This window comes from Impatiens glandulifera, chromosome 9 (genome assembly GCF_907164915.1).
Source record: "Impatiens glandulifera chromosome 9, dImpGla2.1, whole genome shotgun sequence".
Lineage (NCBI taxonomy): Eukaryota > Viridiplantae > Streptophyta > Magnoliopsida > Ericales > Balsaminaceae > Impatiens > Impatiens glandulifera.
Genome location: NC_061870.1, coordinates 31,276,744 through 31,294,669, shown reverse-complemented (window position 1 = coordinate 31,294,669; position 17,926 = coordinate 31,276,744). Strand labels below are relative to the sequence as shown.

Sequence of the window (17,926 nt, the reverse complement as noted above, 5' to 3'; positions counted from 1 at the left end):
ATTTGAAAAGTTAAATTAATTGATTTAGTAAGTTTATGATTTAAATGGGTTTAAATTAATTGATTTAGTAAGTTTATGATTTAAATGGGTTTATGAGTATCATGGGCCGGACTTAGGTCGCGAGCTAGTCAGCCGCCTAAAAAAAATTAATTAAAATGCTCTGCAAAAAATTTGAACCGGGAATAAAAAGTGATATTTAAACATTTAACTAATTAAACTGTACTTATAGACTTATAGTAGTAAGTTAAATAAAAAAAATAGTATTTTTATTTTCAAATTTTGGAGCCGGCCTGGAAGTGTCCGGTTTAATCACCCTGAAAAAAAATTGAGTTAAAAAAGAGTAATTAAGTTAAGTTGTGCATGAACTTATGAAATAAATTAAACATGTTCAAACATTTTTGTTCATGTTACAAAGTTTCCTATAATGAAACTAATTACTTTTTATTTACAATCCACCGGATTTGGATTTAATTTATTATGTAACAAGAGAGTAGTGAATTTCAAACCTTTTCTTAAGTTTTATTTTCATTATATATACCATATTCACTCATTTATTATTATTTTAAAACAAAATACATTTTTTAAAATCATAAAAAGAAAATTAAGTACAAAAAGAAAAAAACAAACAAAATGTAAATAAAAGAACTTCATATCCTCTTTACCTCTCAAATGTAATGATTAAAAAATTACAATTTTACCCATCTGTGATAGGTACAAAAGTGAATCGATCACGAAGAACACTGTCTCCCTCTATCGGTCATCCAAAGAGGAGATGTCAAACACCATCTAAAAAAAATGGTAGTTAAAGTTCAAAAGAATAAATTAAAGATAGTTCCAATAATTAATATAATATTGTCCAGTACTCATCTATTCAATATTAAGATATTTATAAAAAGTTTAATATGATTAATCACTTATCAACGTATAATTAACATGTGACTTAGATGTGTGAGCACCAAGATCAACCCATCAAAGCCTAGTTAATCATTGCACATAAACATATTGAAAAATAATTACGTTTAGAGAAAAAGTAATAAAATATTTTTACAACATCAAATAATTTTATAAAACTTACTAATTAATTTTATATATAATGGTCTTGTATATGTTTTTATCCTTTTCAAATATTATAAAAGAACATACAAAAATAAATAAATATAAATATTGATGACAATAATGTAACATATCATCATTTGAAAATGACATAATTAATATACATACCCAACCAGAATATATTTGAAGAGCTCCTTTTTGGTGGTCCTCTAAGCTATTTCAGTGCTCAATCCTCATAATTGTCTAATTGGACAGAAAATTAATTATGAATTTTTTTTATTAAGAATATATGTATATAATTAATGGTCTTTTTTGTTTTTGTTTGAAGAATTCTTGACAAGTTAAACGACTGATTTGATTCTAATATTATTGTTTTGAGAAATTATTAGTTATTAAAATTAGTAATCACTATTTAAAATGACATATATATACCCAACCATAATCTTTGAAGAGCTCCTTTTTTAGTGGTCCTCTAAGCTATTCTAGTGCTCAATCCTCATAATAGTCTAACAAGATAAAATAAAATTAATTATGGGTTTTGATTAAGATTACCCAGCTATAATTAATGATTTTTAATATCTGTTGTTTTTGTTTGAAGAAGTGTTTGACAAGTTAACCATGTGTGTAAACGTAATAAAAGAAAAAAAAAACAAAAAAAAAACAAGAAAACAGCGTAAAAAAATTAAATATCAATAAGATCGAAAACATTTTCACCCGGAAAGGTCCTTTTTTCGGATTGAAACAAACGTGTGCAACATTAATCCTTTGAGACAATCGTATTCACAATTTTTTTTCCCAAAAACTCTTCTATTTATATTTTTCGAGATCGTTCACTACATGATGAGTGAAATTTTTTTTCAGTCGTCCTGATGTTGTTGCTAGAACTCTATTTAATTCATTTGACCAAGAAGTTGACGACATTTGTTTGTGTATCACATTGAAAATGAAGAAAGTTCTGCAGGAGAGCACACATGATCTTGGTAATGTTGTAATGAAGAAGTCATTCTTCATACAAATAAAAAATTCAGTTTTTTTGATATCAAAACTCCTCCATCAATAGTTTTTCGGAAAAAAAAAAGAAAGAGATTTTTAATAAATTTTTTATATTATTTTCACACCTCTTTAATTGTAGTTTTTTAGAGTTATAAGAATTAGTAATCTAATTAATATTAATGACTCCTCACTTGGTTTGAGATGATGAAAGTGAATAATTTGGTTCGAGAGGAACCGTAAAACGATCAATGATCGTGTTCATCGATACGTTTACTTTACACTACTATTATTATGACGATGGGAAAGTCTCGTCGGGAAAATCAGTAAAGTCGGTGAAAGAACTCATTGATATTTTAGAGGACCTAAGGACAATTTTTTATTTTGTTTCTTGACGTAGTTTTTCTTAGTTATTCCAGGCTGTATTTTGAATGTGTTTGATGACAATTTTGGTCACTCATTTTGTCGTTATATATAATAATTAAATATTAAAAAATTAATGTAAAAAATACTAAATATATCATCTTCTAATAATATAAAATTGTAGAGAAAAATATTAAATGCATCATCTAAAATTGAAGAAAAATAAATTAATAGTTTTATTTGTAATGTTAACTTTTATTAAAAAAACGCTAAATGCCGTTCCGTTCGAACGTTACAAATGGAAGGAAATAAACAAAAACAATAAATACATTGCCTCGTTACTCACTTACTCTATAGTTTAGAGACTTAATTGGCAATGTCCAAGTTATTTGAAAAGGCCATGATGATCTTATTTGAAAATTAAACAGTATTAATTAATTAATTAATTGATCGAGTTGCGTAAGTTAGGAAAGAATTCAACTCCCAGTTATCGTCGTCGACGGACTGCTTGATAACTTTGCTGAGCTCTTCCGCTCTTGTTCTAACCGCATGTCCTTCATTCGATGCCATCAAATTTTCAATGCTTTTCTTAATGGCGGATGAGGTCACTAGTTCATCGCGTTCTCCCCAACCCATGACCTGAACTCCGACTTTGAGTATGTGGGTCATGAGTAAGGCGTTATGCGGCTGGTCGGAGTGCATTGGCCATGTAGCCAATGGCACGCCCATGGTTAGGCTCTCTAGGCATGAGTTCCAGCCGCAGTGGCTCATAAATCCTCCAACCGATGGGTGCCGGAGAATCCCGAGCTGAGGTGCCCAATCTCTGGTCACCTTTCCCACCCCTTTCACCCGCTCCTCGAACCCTTCCGGCAGCTGAAGGATTTTGGTTTCAGCGTTGAATATGTCTACTCTGTCGGCATCTCTCAACACCCATAGGAACCTCTGTTTACTTTCTTCCAATCCTATAGCCAGCTCATTGATCTGTTCATGGCTCATGGTTGTGGATGACCCAAAGGACACGTATATCACCGAATTTGGTGGTTGTTTGTCGAGCCATTCCAAGGTTGGGTGAGCTTTGTCGTGGTTTGGTGTGACAGGGAACAAAGGGGCAACCGCCCATTGCTTGGTCTTGCCAACGGCTGCGTCGGCATGTGTTGTTTGGGCTAGAAGGTCGAGGTAAGGGCCCTCGATTGCTCGACATGTGCTGAATAGAGTGCCATGTTTGAGATGATCATATTGACTCTGAATGGATAAAAAGCTGGCAATGTCTGGGGTGAAGCAATTGTCTAGTGTCGGGATTGCGTCGGGATCCAGCTCGACCACCGGGAAAGGTTTCCCGGAGAACTGGCACGTTAAACAGAAGGTGCAAAGGGTGGAGCCACAACTGAAAGAATAGGACTCTGCATTCGGAACAGAGGCAGCATCCTGGACCACGTAATTCATTAGGTCGTCGTGGATGACGACGAGTCTTCTAGCCCTAGTTCTAGATGTAGTTGTATCCACCGAGGAGGAGGAAAGTTCCCGTAGCAATGCAGCGACAGGTTGGCGCAGATTCAAGGAGGATTCGAACGAGGGCCAAAGATGTTGAGGGAATTTGACAGAGGAGTATGGTTCGGGAGGAGGAGAGTTAAAAGGGGGTGTGGGCAATTCGTGGAATATGATTCCCGATGTATTCAGGAGGAGAGTGTCGTGTCGTAGTTTGGCCTGGCGGCAGTGGATGGCGGAGGCGGCGTAGTGAACGGGGAAGCCACGGGAGCGGATGAGGTGAGAAAGACTAAGGAGCTGGTTGAGGTGGCTTTGGGCTGGAAATGGCACCATTAAGAACACTACATCAGAATCTGCAGCAAGACCAAGGGATTCATCTGGGAAGCTAGTAATATTAGCCATTGATGGATGGATGGATGGATATGGATGATGAGTTGAAGTTCTTAAATAGATGAATAATCTAGAAGAGTGAGGCCGAAGATTTGGCTCTATGCTAACCTGCCAATATTTTGCACTAAAGTGTGGTATCCTTTGCAATTATTTATATAATTTTATTTTGTCCATATGTGTATTAGAGATATTTTGATAGAATTCAAGAGAAATAGGATAACATTTGTAAGCAAAATTTATTTGATATAATAGATTCACAATAGATATGATTTAATTTCAAACATTGTCTAAGTTTGATTTTATATATACCATATTTACTCTTTATTAATTTTTTTTTAAATAAAATTAATTTCTTTAAATTCAATTAAATACATTATAAAAAATAATAAAACAAAACCTCAATTTTGGAACGACATTTGGTATAATGTCAAAAGTCTAACCGACACTCATCATGAGCTTGCTATTTAAGAACATCTTTAATTATCGATATAGTAATTTCACTAGTCCAATTTGATATAAAAATAGATTAAACATTAGAGAATTTATCCCATAATATAATTTATTTTTGGTAGGACGCAGACGAGTGTCCCTATCTGAATAAGATGTTATACATTAACAATACATTGATAATTTCCATGGGAGGCATTTGTACAATTTGATATACATTAGCTACATCTCACAAAGCTCTCGGTTGCTCCTCTTTCTCTCTTGGTTTCACGTACACCTAACCCACATAATTTGTTGGTGACAAGAAGGAAAAAAATATAAAAGTTGACAATACTTTATTCTCTTTTAATCTTACTATCTTTTTATTTATTTATATTAAATGGATTGTTACAAGTGTTTATAGATAAAATATTTACCTCTTCAAATGCCCAAATAAATTATACTGAATTAAATAGGTTTTTCACTCATATCTCTTAGGTTATTACATCCATTCTAAAATTATTAATATTATTTTAAAAATACTAAGCATAAAAAAATAAAACTTTTTAATATATTTTTTTCAACAAATTATCATTAGATTAGTAACCTTTAATGCAAAAAGGAATAACAAAATAACTTAATAGTATTATCTTCTTAAACTATAGGTTGGTTTAGTTGGAGGGAAGATCTTTATTGGAGTTAATGTAAGAAGATCTATTCTTTTACAGGTTTAGTTTTATATATATATATATATATATATATATATATATATATATATATATATATATATATATATGATTATTTTGGAGATAAATTTTAAAATACTGAAATGCCAATTTATAAATATATAGATCAAGAATTTAGGTTTATTTTGATAAAATGATGGTTTATGATAGTTTATTTTGAAAATGACTTTGAATAAAATGATGTTAATGATAGATGATTTTGATATGGTTTTTGATAAAATAATGGTTTATGATAGTTGTTTTCAAATGACTTTTGATAAAATAATGATTTATGATAGAAGATTTTGAAATAACTTTTAATAAAAATGATGGTTTATGTTAGATGATTTTGAAATGGTTATGATAAAATGATGATCTGTGATAAATGGTTTTAAAGTAGTTTGCTATGACTTCTTATTTAGACGTTCAAATGGAATATGGTATATTTGGACTTGAAAATTAGGCTTTAAATAATTATGACGATTGAGCTATTTTATTATTCTTGATTTTAATTATCTTGTACTTGTTTATCTAATAATGGACTATTTGTGCATCGAGTGTCGTTTATACCAATTAACGCGTCAACGCAATACCTTTATGTCTTGGTTGATGGCTATTGTGTCAACGCAAAACCTTTATATCTTAGTTGATGACTATTGTGTCAATACAAGACTCTAGTCTTAATTGCTGGCTTTTGAGTCTATACAAGACTTTCATGTATTGATAAATGACTTATCATATTACAGACATTATTTTGATTCTAGAGCTATTATAAGTATATATACAATTTTGTAATAAAGAATGTTTACATCTATTTAAAATTAGTTTTCTATCAAATTATATATGATTTTGATCCAATTATAAAAATATGTGATCTTGTATTTAGCTCATTCATTTAAATAGATTTCTTTTAGATAAAATAAAGATTAGTCAGAAGGACAATTAAAAAGAAGATATATATTTAGATTAGTCAATAAGGAATGTTAACTCTCTATTTTGTATTAGTATAGATGTATAAAAGTGTGTAAATAAGATAAAATAATTTTGATAAGAATATTATATGTCATTATATATTTTGAACTAAAGATGAATTGACAATAATAGTTTGTAAAGTTCGAAAGATTGTGATATATGATTAATGTTCCTTTCTTTGAAATATTAAAGAAAATTTGTCAACCTAGCATGTTATTTATCGAAAATGACATGCGACCTAAGATTGCACGCCTCTTTTGTTTTAGTTCGGGACGTAATGATTGATGAATGATGAGCTAATTTCTTAATTGATTCTCTCCATCATTCAATCTCCTTATAATGTAAATAGATTAATATTCTAGGCCCAAGATTTGACAGCGAATATTTTGTACTAAGTGGGTTAGTATGGTTTGCAATTATTTCTAGAATCTTATTGTGTCGATTAGATATATTTCTGCCAATAATAGATACCATTTGTAAACAAAATTTACTTGGTATAATAGATTCACAATTCATCACTTTTTATTTACAATAGATTTAATTTCGTTTTTATTAATATATATACCATATTTACTCATTTATTAAATAATAATAAAAAGAAATTAAGTACATTATAAAAATAAAGAAACAAAACAATTATTACGTGGACAGTGGGGGAGAGATGTCAAACCTAATAAATGAGACCGAACAAAATTGATTGAAAAATAAATTATTTAAAAAATTGAGATTACCCTACTCCGATTATTAGGAAATTTTATTTTCCTTCTTGTTTAGTACGAGTCTTAGATATTCCATTCCTTCTTTATTTGATAAGAAAAGGAAAATTAAAAGAAGGAATGAAAAATGAAATAATCGTGACTGAAAAAATAAAACAATTTTTATCTTCTCTCCCTTCACATTTTCTTCTTCAAACTAATAAATTAATGTTAAGTTATTTTCTTTTTCATTTACTCTCCCAATTTTTCTACTAAAAATTATACAATGTCACAAACTAAGCCTGAATTTACCTCAGCATTCTAAAAAATAAAAATAATTGATATATCCTCAGCATTGGTTCTATGATGCACTAGCTACTAAGGCATGACATTTCCCACCCATCTATTAAATATTAAGAGATTTATAAATTTGTAAAGAATAATTGATATTTTAAACTAATTATTTATTACATATTTTAAAATAAAGTATTGCTTTTTTAACAAAATTTTTTTTTGTCTTTTTATTGATATTTTAAAATTATGAATTACACATATATACAAATAAATTAATAAATAAGTAATATATATCTTTATCAAAAACATCAAAACAAAAATAATTATTTCTTTTTAAAATTATATTTTAAATAATTTATAAATATTTATAATATTATTATATTATAAAAACTGTTTATATAAATGTTTTAAAATATTAAATTCAATATTGTAACGCCAAAAATCGAAATCTTTTTCAGAGAAAAAGTTTTTGTCACTCGATAGTTGTATTCATAACTAACTTTCCTCTCGAGTCTCGAGTGAGACAAGAAACTAATATGGTAGGCTTGACTAAAGTGAATTTAAAAACATTAAATTAGACTAAATTTAACTTTTTTTTAGAGTCATCATCTAATTTAGAAAAGAACAAATTTTTTCGTGTAAAACGCATTTTGGAGATTCTGTTCTTGTTCTTGATACAGTGTTTGGTTAAATGTGAGAAATGGTTCTCGCGCTATTTCTCTGTCACATCACAATTTCTATTTTAAACTTTTGACAATTTTAAAAAATATTATTCTATACATTTTTTTATTTATCGAATCCTAAAATATTTGTCTGAAAGTAATCTAAGCATCCTCTCTCTAAATCGCAAAGCCATTCTCCCCTTTTTTTTCAAAACAAAACAAAACCAACAAAACAATTACAATAAAAAAAATTCATTTAAAGTCCATTTTAACAATAGATTTTTTTTATTTAAAGTCCATTTTAATTTGTTTTGTTTATTTATAATAGTTTTATTTTCTTAAAATGAGTCCAAATTCTAATTATAAATAAGATTTAAAACTTGTGTCTATAAATATTAAATAAAATAACTGAAATAAAAAGTTTAATAAGAATATATTAAAAGACTAAAATATAAAAAAAATTATTTATTTAAATTTGTTAATTTTAAAGTTATTGAATGATATATTTTAGACTTATTTAATAATGGACAAAACAAAACTAAATAATATATATTTTAAAATAATTTAATTTAAATAAAATTTACAAATTCCTCTAAATTTTAATTTGATCCCTTGTCAACTTATAATTAACGCATTACACAAATAAGGAAGAAAACCTCTTCATCACAATTAGGGACGGTAAGTAGAAAGTTTTGGTGTGGGAAATGCATTTTTCATCCGTCCGAATAAGTTTTATTCGATGATTTTTTATTATTATTTTTGTCTCTTCAATTTCAGAAAATTTCTGCGGGATCTTTATACCATATTTTTTTAAAAAGAATAATTTTTTATATAATAAAATTATAAAAACAAATTTTTTTAATATAATAAATATTATAATATATTAAAAATTTATATTATTATAAAAAAATAAACTTAAAATTTGTATAAAATATAATAAATAAATATATTTGTGATTTTATATATTTAATTTTGTTTATAGTATCCGGGACAGAATCGGGATAAGATTGGTGCGGGTCGGAACGGGGACACAAATATCATCTTCGTTTCATTCCCGGTCAACTACCGATCAAACCGGAAAAAACCCGTTCAAAACGAAGAAATTCAGTTCGATTACCGCGAGACGGTTATAAATTGTCATCTTTAATCGCAAATTTTAAAATTTTGGTTGATTGGTATAAGTAGAAAGCTAGAATTACATCCCAAAATCGTTATTTTTAATTATATTAACACGTTTTAAATGGGATCTAACCATTAATCTTAAGTTTAGAAAAATTAATAATCCATTAAGACATCTTAAATTAAAAAAATCATTTCCAAGAAACCTAGAGTCAAACAATAATATTTGTAGAGTTAATTATTCCTTAGTTAGTTTTGGTGTTCTTAAACCATCTCCAACTATACTCGTACCTAAACTCAAATCTAAACTATATTTTTCTTCAATCGATACCTAAACGCAAATCCAAAATAGGTTTTTCATCCTTTTCTCTCTTTTCCAAATGCATATATGCAGTGTACGGTTCATAAACTCAACATATTTTTTTTAATTCTAATTTAAACTTTAAACTTAATTTAGATATATTTTATACATTAAATTTATTTATATAATTTATTATTTTAATTTATTTATTTAGGTTATTTATATAATATTTTTTATATAACATAAATTTATAATAATATTCAAAATTGATAATAATATAAAAAATTATAATAATGTTCAGAAAAAATTATAATAATTTTAAAAAAATATTTTTTAGTTTGTGTATTTTAATTTTTAATAAATTTTTATAAATAATTTATAACTAAATTTAAAAATTTAGAGTGATATTAAAATATTTTAATTTAATTTATAACATTCTAAAATATATGGGGTGATATTAAAAAGTTATAAAAGTTCATGTAAGGAAAAATATTATAAGAATATTATTTTGGGTTTGAGAATGAATTTTTCGGTTAGAGAGGATTTATTATTTGACGTGACATTTACACCAAAATGAGTTTGAAAATTGATTTTTTGGTTGGAGATGGTCTTACATTTATGTGTCATTATATTTTTATTTTTATTATTTTATTTTATTTTTTAGTAAAAACAAAATTTTTTTTTTATCTAGGTCATATTTTACACCATTTCTTCAAATTAAAATAGTTTTGGTGCGAAGTTACACATTTTATTTGATAAAACTCTTTTATACATTTATTTTTATTTGCACTCTTTCATTTCATTATTTATACTTATTTTATTTTTTTTACAGCTTGAAGACTACATGTTTATGTGTCATTAAAATTATAATTTTTAATATAAACAAATTTTTATTTTAACTTTTATTAATTAATTTAAACATAATCCTATAATTTCTCTTTCATCTTCTCTATCATATTTACATTATTTATGTAAATTAAATTTAGTCGATTTTTCTTCTATAGTTAAATTATTAAGCTTATTTTCACTCACATTTAAAGTTATACACAATTCTTAAAGGGAAATTTGATAATATGACCCTAAAAAAATAACTATTTTGAAATTTAACCTCACTAAATTTGTTTTTGTTTTTTAACCTTTTTTTATAATTTTTTCCAATTATACCCCTGAATAACCTTTTCAATATTTTTAATTTTTTTTTCTTTCTTTTTTTTTTTCTTTTTCTTTCTTTTCTTTTCCCTCTCTCCTCTCATTCACTCCCCTCCCGTTGGTCCCCCACCACCCCCCATCCCCCACATGTCCCCCATTTCCCAAACATTCCCTTCTTCCCCCAATCACCTTTCTTCTTCCTTTCCACCGCGACCCCACCACCCTCCCTTCTCCCAACTGCCAGCCACCACCGTAGTCAACTGCCGCCACGCCAACGACACAGCTCTGCGACGCCTGAGACCCAACTAAGACCCCGCGACGACGAGACCATCTAAATGGGTACGTTCATTTCTATCAATCTCATTTCATTCAAGTTATGGTTGAATGTCTGTCTATGTTATGGTTGAAATGCTGGGAAATGCTACGTAAACGAAATGCTGTCAAAATCGGTCCACGCCCCACGCCCAAGCCCCACGCCCCACGCATAATCTCCCACCTCCACACCCCACGCCCACGCCCTACCCCCACGCCCCACGCCCTACCCTCACGCCCCACGCCCTACTCCCACGCCCCACGCCCTACCCTCACGCCCCACGCCCAAGCCCCAACCCCCACGCCCACGCCCCACGCCCAACGCCCAACCCCCACGCCCCACGCCCAAGCCCCACGCCCCACGCCCACTCCCCACGCCCCACGCCAAAGACCCACGCCCCACGCCCAACCCCCACGCCCCACGCCCAAGTCTCACGCCCCACGCCCAAGTCTCACGCCCCACGCCCCACCCCCACGCCCAAGTCTCACGCCCCACGCCCCACCCCCACGCCCACACCCCACGCCCAAGTCTCACACCCCTCGCCTAAGACCCACGCACCACGCCCCAGGCCCCACGCTCAACCCCCACGCCCCACGCCCAAGCCCAACGATCCATTTATGGTAGGTTTTCTTTTGTACACTAACATTTAAATTTCTATCAATTGCAGATTCCAATTTATATGTTAGCTGTTTTGTCCTATATGATGGTGAGTGGCTGAAAGATGATGAAGGTGTTAGTTCTTTTGAAGCAAATTCTTTAGTAGGTGTGCATCTATCCCGAAATACTACATATGAAGAATTAACTGAAATCGTCTATGATGCTATTCGCGTGGACAAAGTGAGATATGATTTAGTGTTGAAAGTGAAGTATAATTGTCTTTTTAAAAGAGCTCCTCCTGCTGTTATCCGATGTGATAAAGATGTGATGTTCTATGTGCAACATATTTCGACTTCACACCAAGAGCAAAACACTCCTCTTTGTGTATCTTTACTAGAGAAGTCACAACCTTCACACCCAACGGATGAAATCCAAAGAGAGGAGGTTTCTGAATTTGAGCATGAAGATCCACTCCCCCAAAATGACATACACAATGCAGTAAATGAAGAACAACAAGTCCCATTTCTTCATCCGAGTGAATTGGTTGCTAGTACCCCCCCTTTTGAACCCAGGCCAGCCACTTCCCCTATGAGGAAAACATCCATTAATGTTGAGGAACCAATCCCGGTTGAAACACATGCTCAATTAACCCTTGAAAACGGATTGGAAGTGGGTACGTTTTATGAGAACAAAAAAGAACTTCAATTGAGGGTGCATAGATATGCGATGGCTAATCATTTTGAATTCAAAATCGAAAAGTCAACAAAAGTTCTTTGGTTTGTGAAATGTGTGAATGAGAATTGCAAGTGGAGGTTGCATGCTGTGAAAGGGAAATTTCAAGAGATGTTTGAGATTCGAAAATTACTAAATGTACACACATGCTCAATTTTGACGAGGCAAGAGAATGTGAGGCAAGCACCATCATGGGTAATTGCGGAGTGCATCAAACGTAAGTATATGGACCATCACCATGACCCCATGCCTAAGAAAATAATGGAAGACATGCAGACAAATTATAGGTTTAAGCTGAAATATAATAAGGCTTGGAGGTCTAGGGAACAAGCATTAATGGCAGTGCGAGGAACAGTGGAGGAATCATATGGAAAATTGCCATCATATTTGTTCATGTTGGCGAAGAGTAACCCAGGTACCAAAGACCAAGGACCCTCGTATTGCTGTCTATCTGGAAGAGATAGGAGTGGAGAGATGGAGTCGTGCATTTTTTACTAGTTTTCGATACAATCAAATGACAAGCAATTACGCTGAGAGCTTTAATAGTCAGTGCAGAAATGCTAGGAAATATCCCATATCAACATTGGCTGAGTATTTACGAATCACACTACAAGAATGGTTTCATGATAGAAGAGAAAAAGCTTCTAACCACACAGAACATTTATCTCAATATTATGAAAAGTACTTACGTGAACAAGCCGAGAAGGCCAGATTCTACACCGTTAATCCGCTTAACAGATTCGAGTTTCATGTGAATGACGGTCAACATGATTTTCAAGTTGATCTCCAAACTCGAACTTGTACTTGTAGGGTATTTGATCTATCTGGTCTTCCTTGTAAACATGCCCTTGCTGTTGCCCGTTCTCGGAAAACTATTCCTTATGAGTACTGTTCAAGGTTAGAGAATTATTGCATTGTTTAATTCTAAGATTGAATTTATATAACTTAAATGTTTTTTTTCAGGTTTTTCACAACTGAAGCATGGTGTATGGCATATGTAGATACATGTTATCCAGTTTGCGATGAAGGTTCTTGGGATATTCCAGAAAATATCAAGGAACGAGTTTGTCTAAAACCCCCCATCAAGGTTAAGAAGGGTAGGCCAACAACAAAGCGTAGGCCATCACAAGGTGAGCCTCGTAAGGAACAGAGACGGTGCAACTCATGTGGCGGTCGAGGCCATAACAGGGCAACATGCAAAGCAGTGATGCCTGCACCATCTACTTCAAGACAACAAGTGGCACAACCTTCACAACCTTCACAACCTTCACAACCGTCACAATTGGCACAACCTTCACAATCTTCATCTTTGCCACATTCTCTAGACAATATTTCTTTTGGTTAAATTGTATCTTTTTGTTAAATTGTAAGTTTTTGCACCAACTGAATTAGTTACTATTCCATATGATGTTTTATATATATATGTAGGTGGTAGTTTTGTCTAGGTGGTATATGTGCAGGTGACTTTTTTTCTGTTGTAACAGATCTGATGTACAGGTTCCCAAAGGCAATAAGTGGGGCTTGGGCCTTTGGGCGTGGGGCGTGGGCCTTTGGGCGTGGGGCGTGGGCCATTGGGCGTGGGGCGTGGGCCTTTGGGCGTGGGGCGTGGGACTTTGGGCGTGGGGCGTGGGACTTTGGGCGTGGGGCGTGGGACTTTGGGCGTGGGCCTTTGGGCGTGGGGCGTGGGGTGTGGGCGTAGGGCGTGGCGTTGGGCGTTGGGCGTGGGGTTGGGCGTTGGGCATGGGGCGTGGGGGTTGGGCGTGGGGGTTGGGCGTGGGGCGTGGGGTTGGGCGTGGGGCGTGGGAGTTGGGCGTGGCGTTGGGCGTTGGGCGTGGGGTTGGGCGTGGGTAGTGGGGCTTGGGCGTTGGAGCTTTACATATCATTTACTTGAATTAATTTAAGGTTTTGTTATACATATTACTGGAAAATCTCATTCATTTGAATCTAACAAAGACAACAATAATTAACTAATTTTAGAATGAAATTTGAAGCAAACAAAATAACTATTTATATTGAATTTAGATCAAGGGTCTACAATTTGATGGAATAACCTTACTGCCCATTTGTTTCTCTAAAAATTCATATTTTCAGTGACCACATTTGATATATCCAATGAGGCAGTAAGGTATTCCAAATGCATAATAGTAAAAACCCCACAGTCCCCACTTTTGGTTGTCTTTGGGACTATTGGGTGTGGTATTATGGAATATGGCATCGCATCCAATTTGATCTGTGGAAACCTTTGTTTATCGCTCGTGCTGAACCCCTGTTCAAGCAAGTACGGAACCATTACACACATTGGTTCCAAGAATGTGTCATATTCATCCTTTGAGAACATATTCTGTTCGCAGTCATATACATATATGCACCAATCTTGTAGATGAATCTTGCACAGGACCCAGTGCTTCTGCTTTATGTTCAAGAGTACATATATCATATCAACAATATTCCAAGGATTACTTCCTTCACCAATTACGTATTCCATGAGATCGTCGAATTTGTAGCCTACAGGATTCGGGGTGAACACTTCATAGCGATTATTCATCTTCTGAGATAAATTGGAGTCAGCAATTGAGAAATTTCTTGGATATGTCTTAGGGAACTCCTCAACCCTTCGTTTCAGTAGATGACAGATTTCATCTATCTCCTGCGAAAAAAATTATAGATTAAGCAAAATTATTAGGTGTAGAACAAAAGGTGGGGCTTGGGCGCTGGGCGTGGGGGTTGGGCGTGGGTAGTGGGCGTTGGGCGTGAGGCGTGGGGGTTGGGCGTGGGGCGTGGAGGTTGGGCGTGGGGCGTGGAGGTTGGGCGTGGGGGCTGGGCGTGGAGGTTAGGCGTGGGGGTGGGGCTTGGGCGTTGGGCGTGGGGCGTGGGGGTTGGGCGTGGGGCGTGGGGGTTGGGCATTGGGCGTGGGGGTTGGGCGTTGGGCGTGGGGTTGGGCGTTGGGCGTGGGGGTTAGGCGTTGGGCGTGGGGGTTAGGCGTTGGGCGTGGGGGTTGGGCGTTGGGCGTGGGGGTTGGGCGTTGGGCGTGGGGGTTAGGCGTTGGGCGTGGGGGTTAGGCGTTGGGCGTGGGGGTTAGGCGTGGGGGTTGGGCGTTGGGCGTGGGGTGAGAGGCTTGGGCGTGGGGGTTGGGCGTTGGGCGTGGGGGTAGGGCGTTGGGCGTGGGAGTAGGGCGTGGGGCGTGGGGGTAGGGCGTGGGGCGTGGGGTTTAAAAAATAGAGAACAGAAATACTTAACGTATTGTGTAACCATTGTTGAGGCTTGAGCAATCTGTTGAATAAAGAACGATCCGCAGAGCAAGTCGTCAACTCCTTGAAATCCTTTGCATCACTCTTTAACCATTTCTTCAACTCCTTCATCTTTTTCTCGTCAATTCGTAACAAAGGATTAACCTTAACCGGATCATTTAGTTTAAACCCTTTCCCACCAGGGTCGGTGTATTCCCCCAATTGTTTCGACTTCTTCTTTCTCCGAAAACTTTTACCAACAAATTGTGAGGGAGTCAATTGTTTCACCTCTTTTTCCACCTCCTCTTTCTTCTCCTTTGGAACATGGGGCAAATCTTCTTCCTGCACAATCAAAAAATTAGATTAATATACATTGTGGAATTGGAATGTAGGGGGGAATTCCCATGTAGGGCGTGGTGCAATACCTTGTCATTCTTCTCAGCTTCCTTCTCAACCTCCTTCTCCTTCTCCACCTCCTTGTCTTTGTTCTCCTCCACCTCCACCTCCACCTCCTTTTCCTTGTCTTTGTTCTCCTTCACCTCCTTATTCTTCTCTACCTCCTTATTCTCCCCCTCCTCCTTGTTCTCCTCCACCTCCTTATTCCCCTCTACCTCCACCTCCTCCTCCTTATTCTCCTCTACCTCCTTATTCTCCCCCTCCTCCTTGTTCTCCTCCACCTCCTTATTCTCCTTGTTCTCCTTGTTCTCATGCACATCATCATTCTTCTCCTCTGAGCCATCAAAAACCAATTTGCGAGAGGTTTTTGGCGTGGGGGGCGAATCATCATTCTGCACAATGAAAAATCAGATTAATATATATACATTGTAGAACGTGGGGATTCGCACATTCTATACCATACCTTGTCATTCTCCTCAGTCTTCTCGTCATTCTCGTCCTCCTCCTCAGTCTCCTCGTCCTCCTCCTCAGTCTCCTCGTCCTTCTCCAAAGTCTCCTCCTCCTCAGTCTCCTCGTCCTCGTACTCGTCCTCCTCCTCCTCATCGTTCTGCAAAATCAAAAATGAAATGAGATTAATATACATTTTGAGGTCTTGGGTGTGGGCGTTGGGCGTGGGGCGTGGGGGTTGGGCGTTGGGCGTGGGGGTTAGGCGTGGGGGATTGGGTGTTGGGCGTGGGGATTGGGCGTTGGGCGTGGGGCTTGGGCGTGGGCGTGGGAGTTGGGCATGGGGTTGGGCGTGGGGTTGGGCGTGGGCGTGGGAGTTGGGCGTGGGGTTGGGCGTTGGGCGTGGGGGTTAGGCGTGGGGCGTGGGGGTTGGGCGTTGGGCGTGGGGTTGGGCGTGGGGTTGGGCATTGGGCGTGGGGGTTAGGCGTTGGGCGTGGGGGTTAGGCGTGGGGCGTGGGGGTTGGGCGTGGGGCGTGGGGGTTGGGCGTTGGGAGTGGGGGTTGGGCGTTGGGCGTGGGGGTTGGGCGTTGGGAGTGGGGGTTGGGCGTTGGGCGTAGGGATTAGGCGTGGGGCGTGGGTAGTGGGCGTGGGGCGTGGGTAGTGGGCGTGGGGCGTGAGACTTAGGCGTGTGGGTTTAGGGTGTGTACCTTTTTCGATTTCCTCTTCTCAGCCTTCCTCTTCTTGGCCAACTTCTCAGCATTCCTCTTCTTGGCCAACTCATCATCAATCTTCTTCTTTGACAAAATCGCCAGCCTCTCTCGCCTCTCCTTCCTCTCATTCCTCTTTCTTGTAATCTCATCATCATCCTCAGTCTTCTTCATCTTATCGTCATTCTTCTTCCTCTTAGAGTTCATCAACTCATCATTCTTCCTCTTCGTCCTATTCTCATTATCAACATCATCATTCTTCCTCTTCGTTCTATTCTCAACAAGTGTAAGATTATTATTCTTTCTCTTTGTCGTCCTCTTCTGAGTATCAATTGCAGCTGTACCTGCCTCTTCTTTTTCTTCTCCTCCACCATTCTTTTGTTCATTTCTTTGCCCCAATAATGTGATTATAAGTTGTTGATTGTCCTTCATGAGCTTGATTTCACTTTTAATGTCATTGACATCCTTTTTAATCTCATTCACAACATTTGTCAGCACATCAAGTTTGGCAGTTAAGTCTTGAGACACTCGATTTGGTGCACAAGATGTAGACACAGTTGGAATAGGAGTCGTCGCAGAAGGGATTGAATGAGAGGAGCTTTCTTGGCTAGTTTCACCACTAACTTCAGGGACCTTGGGACTAATATGTCTACTCTTCTTGGTCGGCGGTTTGGGAGTCCTTTCAAGTTTTTCTTCTTCTTCAAAAACCTCAATCTTTCTCTTCCTCGTATCACATCCAAAGAATTCATCATAAATGTTGTTTGTCATATCTTCAAAGTCGTCCCCAGAGTACATCCGCTTCTCCTCCGCAGACTCATGAATTCTTCTTCGAACAGTGCACTCCTGGATGGCTGTAGATACCTCAGGTCCGGTATAACTCCTAAAA

General features: G+C 35.9%; 1 protein-coding gene across 1 annotated transcript; it reads right to left on the bottom strand.

Moving 5' to 3' along the window:
- Nucleotides 1-2,802: 2,802 nt before the first annotated feature.
- LOC124915284 (zeatin O-xylosyltransferase-like) lies at nt 2,803-4,315 on the bottom strand. The gene has a single exon (XM_047455975.1). The coding sequence runs from the start codon at nt 4,291-4,293 to the stop codon at nt 2,845-2,847; it is 1,449 nt and encodes a 482-aa protein (XP_047311931.1). The 5' UTR covers nt 4,294-4,315; the 3' UTR covers nt 2,803-2,844.
- Nucleotides 4,316-17,926: the final 13,611 nt, after the last annotated feature.